Genomic DNA, 13637 nt, shown 5'->3' on the forward strand with positions numbered 1-13637 from the left:
GTATTTTTAACCAGGACTTATAATACCTTCCCCAAAACTGAAATAATTGTGAAGTATCTCTGGTGTATCAGATTTCTTAGGGTGTAGCATTATGCGCTGCTGCTGAATCCAAAGGAGTAAGTCAGAGTCTAATAATATCCAGGAAGAAACACACAACCTATCTGATTTCATCAGTCAGGTGTTCTTACTTGCTTTACAATAGTATAATGGTCTTAACTAAAACACCTTTAAACCAGTAATCTTTCAACCTAGGTTGATTTTAAGCCCTCAGGGGACACTGGCAATGGAGACATTCTTGGTTGTCACAACGGAGGGGGTGTACTACTACCAGCATCTGGTGGGTAGAGGCCAAGAATGCTGCTAAGCACTCTCTGATACACAGTACAGGCCCCCACAGTATCCATCCAAAACGTCAGTAGTCCCAAGTCTGAGAAACTCTTCAACCAAAGGAGCCAGGTTCTTCATTACAATTACCAACAAAACAAATCACACTCATACACACACACACCCCCCACAATTCTCCCCTCAAGTAATGAAGTAAAACCCTTTAAGGGCTGACCTCAATATACGTAACCATTGTTGACTACTGTTATTAAGTGTCTGAAATTCTAGCAGCCAGAATGGCTTACAGGTTGCGTCCACTCAATTCAATACATTTCAAAAAATTTTAATTTTTTTTAATGTTTATTTATTTTTGAGAGAGACACACAGAATGTGAGTGGGGATGGGGGGGTAGGGGCAGAGAGAGAGGGAGACACAAAATCTGAAGGAGGCTCCAGGCTCTGAGCTGTCAGCACAGAGCCTGACACAGGGCTCGAACCCACAAGCTGTGAGATCATGATCTGAGCTGAAGTCGGACGCTCAACCGACTGAGCCACCAAGGCGCCCCGGTACATTTCAAAATTTTTAATCATTAAGCCTTTCAAAGCTCACTCTAAATGATTTCAAGAGATTACAGTTTACCATTCTTTCCTGTTTTCAAATGATATCTGAAGAACCACAAAACTCAAACAATGTACTACTAACATACAAACAGGGCCTTTATTTTAGTGAGTAGTTATCAAGGCTTTCCAATGAATGGGATATTTAAACTCTCACTTAATACACTGCCTTGGCCTAATCTTTTGCACTTGTTAATTAAAATCCTCCAAATATTTAAGAAATTAAGAACAGTCCATTATTTCTGATCAAGAAGGCAAGAAAAATTAACCAGCAGTTAACTTTATAATTGAGCTTGAAAAATTACGAACTAATACATACTCTCCTCCAACCTTAAAGCATGTTTTTTTTTTTTTGTTTTTTTTTGTTTTTTTTTTTTTTATTTTTGGGACAGAGAGAGACAGAGCATGAACGGGGGAGGGGCAGAAAGAGAGGGAGACACAGAATCGGAAACAGGCTCCAGGCTCCGAGCCATCAGCCCAGAGCCTGACGCGGGGCTCGAACTCACGGACCGCGAGATCGTGACCTGGCTGAAGTCGGACGCTTAACCGACTGCGCCACCCAGGCGCCCCCTTAAAGCATGTTTTGATGTGCCTTATGGAAAGTCAACCCCTGGGGCACCTGGCTGGCTAGGTGGATGCAGCTTGTGACTCTTGTTCTCAGGGTTGTGGGTTTGAGCCCCACTATGGGTGTAGAGATTACTTAAAAATAAAACCTTAAGGGACGCCTGGGTGGCTTAGTCGGTTAAGCAACTGACTCTTGGTTTCGGCTCAGGCCATATTCTCACGGTTTCCTGACTTCAGAGCCCCACATCCGGCTCTTCGCTGACTGTGTGGAGCCTGCTTGGGATTCTCTCCCTCTCTCTCTCTCTCTCTCTGTACCTCCCTCACTAGCACACGCGCTCTCTCTCCCAAGATAAACAAACTTTAAAAAAAAATAATAATAAAATCTTTTAAAAAGTCAACCATTAATAAATAGCTTTGGAAAACAGTTTATCAACAAACTAGCCAAAAAGTGCAAAACTGAACCGAGAGGCCAGCAAAATCTAGAGCTGAGTAGGAAAATAGTTTTGAAACGCTGCTGTTATTAGTCATACTTCACTTTCTTAGTAACTGCGTTAACTTACACCTTCTAAAATCTCTATCTTTCCCATTATGTAAGAGTTGAGTACTGTTTTAATACTGACTTCGTATTCCAATACTGCTTAATAGCTCAGCAGGTAAGAAACACACTGATCAGGGAATTCTTTGCGAGACCAAAAAAAAAAAAAAAAAATCTTAATTCCTTCTTCCAAAATAAACAAAAACAATACACAAACACTAAGATGTGTTTGCAAATACAAGATGCAATACGGTTACTGTTTCATAGCTTTCCCGATACATTATTCCTGGCGAATCTTAAGTGTCGCTAGAACTTCTCCATTCACTTGACGCCACTCCTCCTGAGCATCCAGAACTTTAATACTTGTCCAAACCTGCTTGCTCATGGTCTAATAATAAACCTAATTATACAATCTGTTACAGCCCCTGACAACCTTTTCCTTAAGAAGCCATAAAGGTGATCTAGCCAACACCTCACTCCCCCCCCAGGAAGCCCGTGTCAAGCCCGGAGTCGTGCACGCCCGCCTCTGGCTGGCGCACCGGGCCGGGCGCTGCGGGCCGCCTGGGGGGCGGAGAGGACCCGCCGGAGCAGACGGAGCACCGCGGGACTCGCCGCCGGCCCATTTCTCTTTAAATCTGGCAGCACGTGGGGCGGCATTGTGAAGCCACCAGCCCGCCCCCCCCCCCCCGCGCGCACTCCGCGCACGTCCGCCTCCAGTGCGCATGCCCCGCTCGCCCAGTCCTAGCGGAGTCGGAGCCAACCCCCTAAAAAGTCAACCTGGAAGCCGCAAACGGCCGGAGGCCGGGACAATGGGGGAGGGGGACGCAGGCACCTCCGGGGAGGCCGCCCCGGCCGCCGCCCCAGGCCAGGCTCGCGGGCCGCAGCCCGGGGCTCCGCAGGCCGGCGCCGGGGCCGCGGCGCTCGGAGCACAAAGCCCGGGGCCGGCCGCGAGCGGCTCCCCAGCCCGCTCCCACCCTCCGCGGGCGGGCGGCGGGGCCCGTGCCAGGCGCAGGCAACCGGGCGGCGTCCCGCACCCGCCGGCCTGTCCGGCACCCGCGCGGCGCGACAGCCGAGGCCGGCGCTTTTGTTGTCCGCCCCAACTCCGCGGCGCCGCGCGGCCGGCCAGAAGTTTTGCGCGCCTCCCTTCCGCGGCCGGGGGGCCGCCTCCCCTCGCCCTCCCGGGCCCCGCCCGACCCGCAGCCGCGGCCCCCCGCGAGCCCGCACGCCCCGCCCGGCCCCGGGGTCCCGAGGCCCCCGCCGCACCTGAGCCCGGGCCCGCCCCTCCGGAGACCCGCAGCCCCTCCCCCGCAACGTCCCACCGGGCGGTGGGGGAGGGGGCGGGCGCCGAGCCCGGTCCTGGTCCCCGCGGCGGGGCGCGTCCCCGCCCCCGGCACCCTCCCGACGCCGGCCAAGTGCCGGGCCCGGCCGGACAGGCGCCCCGGGCTCGCCAGCGGCCGCCCGCCCGGGAGGAGGGAGGACTTGGCGGCGGCGGCTCCCCGCGGCCCGGGCCCGGCCCGGCGCACGGCCGCCAGCCCGCTCTCACCTGCCAGCTGTCTTCGCAGTAGCAGCGCCGACTGCAGCTCCGTCATCCTCCCGCCGAGGGCCCGGGCCGGCGCCGGGGCTTTCGGAGGGCCGGGGGCAGGCTCTGGGGGCGCCTGGAGCCGGGTGTGCTGAGGAACGCGGGCCCCCGCGACGGGAGCGCTGGAGCCGGGGCAGGGCCGGGCTGGGGCGGCGGGTCCGCTCGGCTCCACACGGCGCCTCACGCCCGGAAGGGGAGGGCGCCCGGGCGGCCGCGGCGCGCGCTGGGACTCCGCTCGCCCGCTTCCCTCCTTCAAGCCTCCTGTCGGCCCCGCCGGTGCCTTCCCCCGCCACTGCCTCACTGCGCGCAGGGCCGCTCCGCGCAGGCGCGCTGGGGCTGCCCACCTCGGTGGGGCCCGCCCGCAAGCCCGACCCCTTGGCTGGCCTGCCCCGCCCCCGGCGGCGGAACCCCGCCCCCTGCGCGCCGCCGCCGCCATCTTGGGAAGGTCTGGCGCGTCTGGCTCCTGGGCCGCCGCCTGCAGACGCCCCGCGGGCGCCATGTCGGAGAGGTCGCGGAGTGTCCGGGCTGCGCCTCGAGGTTGCAGCAGGTGGTCTGGGAGTGCAGGGGTCGCATGGAACGGTGGACGGCCGGTTGTTGGCGACTACCCAGCAGTGGTCTAACAGTCCGCACGTGGTGTGTGAATTAGTCATTGTCAAAGCCGGACTTATCGGTGTGCCCCATTTTAAGTAAACCCCCCCCCCAAACAGACTGAATGTTAAGTCCCCCTACAGAAAGCATGCCCAGAAAGATTCTTGGAACAAAATGTTGCACATCTCCTACTACGAACCGACTAAGTGTAGATAGTAGGACTCTATGAGTAAGGACAGCTGAGATTAGCAGACTCTGACATACTCAAACTGCGGTGCAGAAAGGCGTCTCCTGAGCAAAAGTGAAGGGTGCCCTGGGGTTTCGGGAAAGCAGCTGTGCTCAGCCCGCTTCGCCTGCCTCTTCGCCGCAACCTTCTTCCGCGCATGAATTCTCCAAACTCTCCGAATGGCGCTTGAGTCCATCTGTGTTTTGAACAGGTAAGTACTGAACCTGTACTAACTTTGTACCTGGGCTGTGGAAGGCACGCAAAAGTCCAGCTCTCTTCCTGCCCCCCAAAGGCTTACAGTCTGAGTTCCCGGTAATAGCCAGAGGAGGAGCAGGTTCCAATACCGTTTTCCGGATTGTAAAAACTACTGAAAAAAAAACTGTCTTCAGCCTCCCCCTGGAAAAAGAACTCAAAGGACCAAATAAACATTAAGAGTGAATCCTAACTCCTTCAGGACAACAAACCCAAGGGTCTAACCCAGGTTTTGTGAGGCCTGAAGTTTACTCAATTTGAAGGACTCCCTCCAAGGAAAAGAATAAAAAGGAAGGCTTGAAGATGATTTACTATTTAGAATGAGAAAATGAACCGTAAAGAGCTGTAGGATGGGAGAAACAGTCCTTCTCTACAGGATCAGAAATGCTACCGAGTTACAGCGTGGCTCCCCCTCTGAGCCAGAACTAATCCCAGTCCTCAGAAGGACTCAAAAAAAAAAAAAAGAAAAAATCAGTTTCTGAAAACACTCCTCCTTTCTGGACTAAACATCTTTCTTTTTAAATTTCTGTTTATTTACTTTTGAGAGACAGAGAGAGAGTGTGAGCAGGGAAGATACAGAGAGACACAGAATCTAAAGCAGGCTCATGCTTCACCAACTGAGCCACCCAGTCACCCCTAAAAATCTTTCTTTTTAAATAAATGTTTAATATTATCAAAGTAATAAATGCACACAGTTCATGTCAAACAGTGTATTAAGGCTTATATTCAAAAACATTGTCTACCCCTTACCCACTCCTAAATCCTGCTTGCCACATGCAATGCCTTTTAACACTCTTAGCAGTTTCTTCTGGTAGTTACCTCCATTTATTCTAAACAATATACCTTAGGGGCGCCTGGGTGGCTCGGTCGGTCCAGTGGCCAGCTCTTGATTTCAGCTCAGGTCATGATCCCAGGGTTGAAGGAATGATCCCCAATTCGGACTCCATGCCAAGCATGGACCCTCCCTCAGATCCTCTCTGTTTCCCTCTTTCCCACTCTCTCTCTTTCTCTAATTATAATAATAATAATATGCTTTAGTGCTTTCTCTGGACTTACCCAGTCTAGACCTCATATATTTATTCTTGCTGTAACTGATGAGGATTTCATTATCTTATGCTATCTTCCATTCCTTTATTCTCCTAATATCATTAAATCATCAAATTTATATCAATGAGCAGTTTTTATATCAATGATTGTTATATCAATCAATAGTTTTTACACTATTGTGAGTTTATGAATATTGACTATAATGGATTATAATTACATGTATTCCTTACATGGACTTTTTGTGGCCTAGGGTTTCTAATTATGCTTATTTTTCTTGTGCTATCTTAATTATAATCAATATCCTTCCCTTCCCTACCCCACCCCTTGTTACTTTGTTCTGTCAAGCCCTTTTTCTTAGAAATCTCCTTTCTGGAAGACTGTATTACCCCCCTCATCTGGGCTTGTTGCATTGAGCGATGCCTGCCATATAGAAGTCTTCTAGGATTCCCTTTGACCACTCTTCTGGGCTCAATCTACTTCATCCTGGATCTCAAGTGTAATTCTTTTTTGTTTACTCCTTTCTTTTGCTGGAGCATATTCTCAGATAATTCTGAGGAATACATATAGGGCAAAATTTCCAAGTCCTTATATCTCCAAAAATGCCAAAGTTTTAAACATCTATAATTTAATGCCAGCTTAGCTGGGTATAGAATTTTATGTTTAAAATCATTATTTGTCTTCAGAAATACAAAAGTATTGATTTATTGTCTTCTAGCATTCAGTGATGCTGTTTATTCTTGTTCCATTTTAGGTGACCTATTTTTTTTTCTTCTTGGATATTTGTAGGACTTTCTTGTTACATCTGGTATTTTAAGGTATTATAACAGGCCTTGCTGTGTCTATTGTGTGTTCTCTTTTTTAACTCAGTGCTCACAGTCTCACAGTGAGTTTTGTGATGAGACGTTTTCATTTATATATAGAGGTAAACATAGGATAATGACATAGTCTGCATTTTCCTCATATATAAAAAATTATTTTATTTCTTTCTTTTTTTGTTTTAATATTTATTTACTGAGAGAGAGAGAGAGAGAGAGAGAGAGAGAGAGAGAGAGCAGAGGAGGGGCAGAGAGAGAGAAGGAGAGAGAGAATCCCAAGCAGGCTCCACACTGTCAGCACAGAGACCGACACGGGGCTCAAACTCATGAGATCATGACCCGAACCAAAATCAAGAATCAGACACTTAACTGACTGAGCTACCCAGGTACCCCTATAAAAGTTATTTTAAAAAGCCACTGACATTTGTATGTTAATCTAGAAACCTCACTAAACTCTAAATTAATCACTTATCTATAGATTATTTTGATTTTCTACAAAAAGAATGTGTCCAAATAATGTCATTTCTATTTCTTTTGAGACACTGTTTCTCTTTGTTGCCTAACCATGCTGCCTAGGGTCTCCAGCAGAGTTGTCTAGAAGATGTGGTGGTGGGGACCCTTGTCTTTATTCATTCTTAAAGGGACTGTTTCAGTGTTTCACTCTTAAGCCTTATGCTGCAGTTTTTTTTTTGTAGATCTTTTTTTTAACAGATTAAGGAAGTTCTCTCCTATACCTTGCTTATTAAGATTTATTTTTTATAATAATTCCCGAATCTTTATCTCTAGCACAGATCTTTCCACCAGAGGCTTATATTGGCAATTTCACCTGTCTAACTCTGTATTCATTTATTTAACAAGTGTTTGTTGAACACCTACTATGACCTAAAGTTAGTTTTTAAGACCAGGGGTCCAGGAGTAGTCTAGGCAAATCAAGCCCCTACTCTCATAGCACTGATATCCAGTAAGAGAGGACAGTCAGTAACAAAGTAAACAAATATTAAACAATTCAGCATCAGATTATAATAAGTGTTGTGATGGAAATAAATAGGGTGAGCGAATAACTCAAGAAAAAGGGTCTAAACTAGATAAGGTAGTCAGGGAAGTCCTCTCTCGACAGATGTTTGGACTGAGATCTGCATTGCAAAGAGGAGATGCCATTTGAAGATCCTGGGGAGGAGCATGCCAGGCCGAGGAAGCCACTACTGCTAAGGCCCCGAGGTAGGTGAGAGCTCACAGCTTGTCCGAGACTAGACAGGTCCTCACGGGTGGGTGAAGAGGGGACAAAATGGAGGCAGGCAGGTGCCGTCTTGCAAAGGGCCTTGTCGACCACAGCAGAGAGTTTGGGTTTTCGCCTTGTCGCAGTGGAAGCCTTAGGAGGGGTGCAATCTAGTCCATGTGGTCTGAAGTTCCCTTTGGTGCCTATGGGAAAGAGAAGTGTTTTCTGGAAGACCAATCAGAAGCCTATGGCAGAAGATGAGGCAAGAGATGGATGCCGAAGCAGGTGTGGGAAGGGGGACGGAGCGGATCTGAGATACACCTCGAAAGTAAGAAAGCAAGGGCTTGCTGACAGACTGTGGGTTCATGGGAAACATGGCTCTTGGTTTATGACCCTGGAATGACTGGCTTGATTTGGAAAAGGGGGGCAGGAAGACAGGCTTTGGTATGGGGAATATCTATTTGGACCAGAAATGTTTCGGCTGTTTATTAGCCCTCCCAGCAGACATGCCAAATTAATACCTAAGACTGGGGTTCAGACGAGAGGACAAAGCTACAGATACAGATTTGGAGACAGCAGCATTAGGCTTCCTAGAGAGAGAGTGTGATACATTTTTTCTTTGTTTTTTCATTTTATTTATTTGAGAGACAGAGAGAGAGAGAGAGAGAGAACAGGGGAGGGGGCGAGGGAGAGAGAGACAGAATCTCAACCAGGATCCTTGCTCAATCCCTGACCCAGGGAGCCTGACTCAGGGCTCAATCCCACGACCCTGGGGTCATGACCTGAGCCACAATCAAGAATCAGACGTTCAACCAACTGAGCCACCCAGGCGCCCCAAGATTTTTTTCCTTAAGCCTAAAAATGAGCCCAGAAGCACCCAGACATCTGAGGCCAGGTAGAGGGGGAGAAACCAGCAGTGAAGGCTGACAGGTGGACAAAAAGGAGAAAACCGGAGATAGGAGGACATGTTCCGGGAGGAAGGAACGGTCCACGGCCACATGCTGCTGAGAAGAAGAGAGAGGTGAGGGCTGAAACTTGAAACTGGGCACCCACTGCTCACCTTGGTGGAGCACGGCAGGCTAAAGGCCGGCGTGGGACTCGGCACCCAGGGCCCACACGCGTTTTGTGGGCATGACCTGAAAGTGGACCCACGAGGTCCAGCTCAGTATCTGTGTTTCTGGTAACGCCCCGCTGCTCAGGTGCCCACATGGAGAAGGCTGGCAGCTGGGTGCATCCTGTGAGTTGATGCAGAGGGGGATGGAAACGGGCAGGTTTGTCGAGGGTGTGCGAAGAGAGCGACCACAGCGGTGGACTCTTGTCCAAGAGCAGAGAAGGAAGTGAAAATTGGAAGGGGCTAATGGACAATGGAAAAATGATACAAATGATAGGATGTTGATGAGGTTGAAGAATCGTGCGGTGCAGGCGCTAAACCAAGCAAGCAGGAAGGACAGGAAATGCTGGTCAGGGTGGGTGGCTTGGAATCCAGAATTCGGCTGTGATATGTTTATGACGTGAATGTGGGAGAGGCTGGCTGCTGGGGAGGAGGGAGTCGGTCAAGGAGGTGAGGCAGGAGTACTGGGAAGGTCATTCACATGGGCAACTAAGTCCCCAAGGACGAGGGCCAGAGTGGGATAGGAAGCCTGGGAAGCAGGAGCCAAAGCCATTGGTGAATGGATCCATCAGCAGTAGGGATAAAGGGAGTACTCAGTGGTACAGCCAGATGGCATTAACCTCAAAAGAGCTAGGGTAAGGGAGAAAAAGAGAAAAGTCTGGAAAGCAGCAACGGAAATAGACGATGCTAAGCGTGCCAGCGCCGAGCCTGGTAGAGGGTGAGTGAAGACAGCCTTCCCTTGAGGGGCCGAGGATGCCCGAGTCCTCAGATGAGGCCAGGAGGGGGAGGGGCGCCCACAAGCTCCTCCCACCACCCTGATTGGAGCTCAGTGTCTTCTGCCCAGACCTGCTCTGTCATGAGCCATGGTGCCCACTCACCCGGGTCAGAAACAGGAGGGTCAGCCTACGTCTGATTTGTCACCGAGGCCTAAATGTTTGCTCCTTTCCATTCCCCTGGACACTCCCTGACCCAAGCCTGGGCAAATGCCAAAACCTCCATGAGGGTCTCACCGCCACTGGTCTTGACTCTCTCTCCCCTCGTCTATTCTCTGCAGCCACAGTGAAACATTCAAAAGGCGAACCTGCTATTGTCTCACTCCTACTTAAAACACACAGCGGCCCTAGGGGCGCCTGGGTGGCGCAGTCGGTTAAGCGTCCGACTTCAGCCAGGTCACGATCTCGCGGTCCGTGAGTTCGAGCCCCGCGTCAGGCTCTGGGCTGATGGCTCGGAGCCTGGAGCCTGTTTCCGATTCTGTGTCTCCCTCTCTCTCTGCCCCTCCCCCGTTCATGCTCTGTCTCTCTCTGTCCCAAAAATAAATAAAAAAAAAAAAAAAAAAAAAAAAAAACACACAGCGGCCCCCCACCTATTTGAGGACGAAATCTAAGCTCCCCGTTATGGTCTGCCTTTCACTGTGTAGTTTCAGGGACTCGCCCAGGCTCCAGCTTTACCCTGAATCGCTCACCCCGGGCCTCTTCCTAACACTCTCTGCTCCTGACGGTGCTTTCCTCCTTCCTCCAAAAGGCCACGGCTTGTTTTCGCACGTCTTGGTCTTTCCCTTCACTGTCCCAGTGGCTCGGAACACTCTCTACTCCTGTCCACATGGAGAACTCCTACTCGTTCATCTTGCCGGTCCTTGGAGCAAGCAGTTTCCTCCAGAAAACTTTTCTCAATCTCAAAACTAATCTTACTTCTGTTTCCCAGCTCCAGCCTGTTTTACATCTCCTATCCCAGCATCCATCGTACAGTATTACGTTTTTTTTTTTTCCTTCTCAGTTGTCTGTAAGATTTGGAATGGCAGGACTTTCCTCCTCTGTTCTCGGAACTTGATATACTGATGCTGCACAATAAACATTCAATACAGTCAGGTGGATACGTCGACTCCATTAAATCCATAGCTGGATAGTCTTTCAAGATTACTATAGGCCTATGCTTATTCAGTGTGGGTTTGTATACCTGGCAGAGGGTGGTACAGACAGGGGGGTGCCAATGTGTTCTTCAAATACAGAATAAGCCTCTCCTGGATTCTTAATTTTGCTCACTTTTTTCTAGATTAAAAAGTAAAAAGTATTTAAAGGTAAATCTATAACTTTAAATGCTTATATTAGAAAAGAAGAAAGGGGGGGCGCCTGGGTGGCTCAGTCGGTTAAGCGTCCGACTTCAGCTCAGGTCACGGTCTGTGAGTTCGAGCCCCGAGTCGGGCTCTGGGCTGATGGCTCAGAGCCTGGAGCCTGCTTCCAATTCTGTGTCTCCCTCTCTCTCTGCCCCTCCCCTGTTCGTGCTCTGTCTCTCTCTGTCCCAAAAATAAATAAACGTTAAAAAAAATTTTTTTTAAAAAAGAAAAGAAGAAAGGGGGCGCCTGACTGGCTCGGTTGGTGGAGCACGGGACACTTGATCTCAGGGTTATGAGTTCGAGTCCCATGTTGGGTGTAGAAAAATAAAATATTAAAAAAGAAGAAGAAGAAGAAGAAAAGAAGAAAGACTAAAAATTGAACGAGCTAAGCATTTATTGTAAAACATTAGAAACAGACTAGCAAACTAAGCGCAAAGAATGGGACGAGACAGCTGAACAGCCACATACCAAAAAAAAATGTCATAATAAATTAAGGTGGACCCCTACCTCACACCATAGATGAAAATTAACTGAAAATGGATCGGGTACCTAAAGATAAGGGCTGAAACTATAAAATGCTTAAAAGAAAACATGAAAGTAAATCTTTGTGATCTTTTTAGGCAGGCAGTTCCCTAGACAAGATACCACAAGCACAAGCAACCAAACAAATAGATAAATCAGACCTCATCCAAATTAAAAACTTTGTGCTTCACAGGACACCAACAAGAAAGTAAGAAGGAAACTAAACATGGGAGAAAAGTTTTACGTATCGTGTGTCTGATAAAGGACTCATATCTAGACTATGCAAAGAACCCCCACAAGTCCGTAAAAAGACAAATAACCCAATTTTAAAATGAGCAAAAGGTCTGAATAGACATTTCACCAAAGGAGACATACAAATGGCCAGTGAGCCCATGAAAAGAGGCTCAACATCATTAACCTCAGGGAAATGCAAATCAAAACCACAATGAGATACCACCTCACGCCCACCAGGACGGAGAGAATAAAGAAGACAGATGCTAACAAGTGTCACAGACATGGGGGACTGGAACCCTCCCACGTGGTGGGCATTACATGTGAAGTAGCAGCCTGTGGAAAATAGGCTGACAGTTTCTCGGAAAGTTAAACATAGAATCTCCATATGACTCAGCAATTCCACTCCTAGGTATATGCCCAACAGAACTGAAAACACTTGTTCGCACAAAAACACTCGTACAGGAATGTTCACAGCATCACTAGTCATAATAGTGAAAAAGTGGAAAAAAGTCGGGGCGCCTGGGTGGCTCAGTCGGTTAACCGTCAACTCCTGGTTTTGACTCAGGTCACGATCTCACCAGTTCATGAGATCAATCCCACATCAGACTCTGTGCTGAGCACAGAGCCTGCTTGGGATTCTCTCTCCCTCTCTCTCTCTGCCCCTCCCCTACTCACATGAGCCCTCAAAAATAAATAAACATTAAAAAGTAAAAAAAAAAAAAAAGTAACATTAAAAAATAAAAAAAATCCCATTCCTATTTTAAACAAATGGAATTTGTAGTTGAATATCTTCTTACAAGAAAAACTATATTGGGGCGCCTGGGTGGCTCAGTCGGTTGAGAGACCAACTTCAGCTCAGGTCATGATCTCATGGTTTGTGAGTTCAAGCCCCACGTCGGGCTCTGTGCTGACAGCTCAGAGCCTGGAGCCTGCTTCTGATTCTGTGTCTCCCTCTCTCTCTGCCCCTCCCTCACTCGTGCTCTCTCTCTGTCTCAGAAATAAATAAACATTAAAAAAAAAAAGTTAAAAAAAAAAAAACTATAGGCCCAGATGGTTTTATTGAGATGTTTTACCAAATTTCAAAGATCAAGTGATACTAATCTCACACAAACTAGAGTAGGGACAGAGGGCACACGTTATAAAACTAGTATAATCTTAATATTGAGACCTGATAAGCTCAGTATGAAAAAGGACAATTGCAGATCAGTGTAAACCATGAGCATGGATGCAAAACCTTAAAGAAGAAATTAGCAAATTGAATCCGGCGACCTATAAAAACTAGTACATCACGTCTGAGATGGATATGTCCAGGGCGTATGGTTCGGTTTCCGTTAGGAAATCAGTATAATTTGCCACATTAACAGATTAAGGGCAGGGCGGGGAGAGGCGTCTCGGCACAGAACAAACACTGGGTGGAATTCGACGTCCTTTTCTTATAAAAAGTCTGAATAGGGGCGCCTGGGTGGCTCAGTCGGTTAGGCGGCCGACTTCGGCTCAGGTCATGATCTCACGGTCCGTGGGTTCGAGCCCCGCGTCGGGCTCTGTGCTGACAGCTCGGAGCCTGGAGCCTGTTTCAGATTCTGTGTCTCCCTCTCTCTCTCTGACCCTCCCCCATTCATGCTCTGTCTCTCTCTGTCTCAAAAATAAATAAACGTTAAAAAAAAATTAAAAAAAAAAAGTCTGAATAAATGAGGAATAGGTAGGAACTTCCCTAACCTGTTAAATGGCCACTACAAAACACCCTCACATGAGAGCGGGAACGGGACGGCTGTGCCCACAGCCCTCAGCTGTACTGGAGATACTGGCCAGCTCAGGGAGGCCAGAAGAAAGCCCACGTTCCAGACAGAGGAAACTTGGGTGGTATTTAAACGGTTGGAGCAGAGGAGAAAGCCAGACT

The 13637-nt window shown here is 48.6% G+C and overlaps 1 protein-coding gene across 1 annotated transcript in view; it reads right to left on the reverse strand.

Moving 5' to 3' along the window:
* The window catches only part of UBE2G1 (ubiquitin conjugating enzyme E2 G1), a 121030-nt gene extending 116943 nt beyond the window's left edge, over positions 1–4087 (reverse strand). Inside the window, exon 1 of the mRNA XM_058704683.1 lies at positions 3584–4087. Within this exon, the coding sequence (XP_058560666.1) occupies positions 3584–4055 (472 nt within the window). The 5' untranslated portion in view covers positions 4056–4087. The remainder of the gene's footprint in view (positions 1–3583) is intronic.
* Positions 4088–13637: the final 9550 nt, after the last annotated feature.

Source organism: Neofelis nebulosa, chromosome 16 (assembly GCF_028018385.1).
Source record: "Neofelis nebulosa isolate mNeoNeb1 chromosome 16, mNeoNeb1.pri, whole genome shotgun sequence".
NCBI classification, from domain to species: Eukaryota; Metazoa; Chordata; class Mammalia; order Carnivora; family Felidae; genus Neofelis; species Neofelis nebulosa.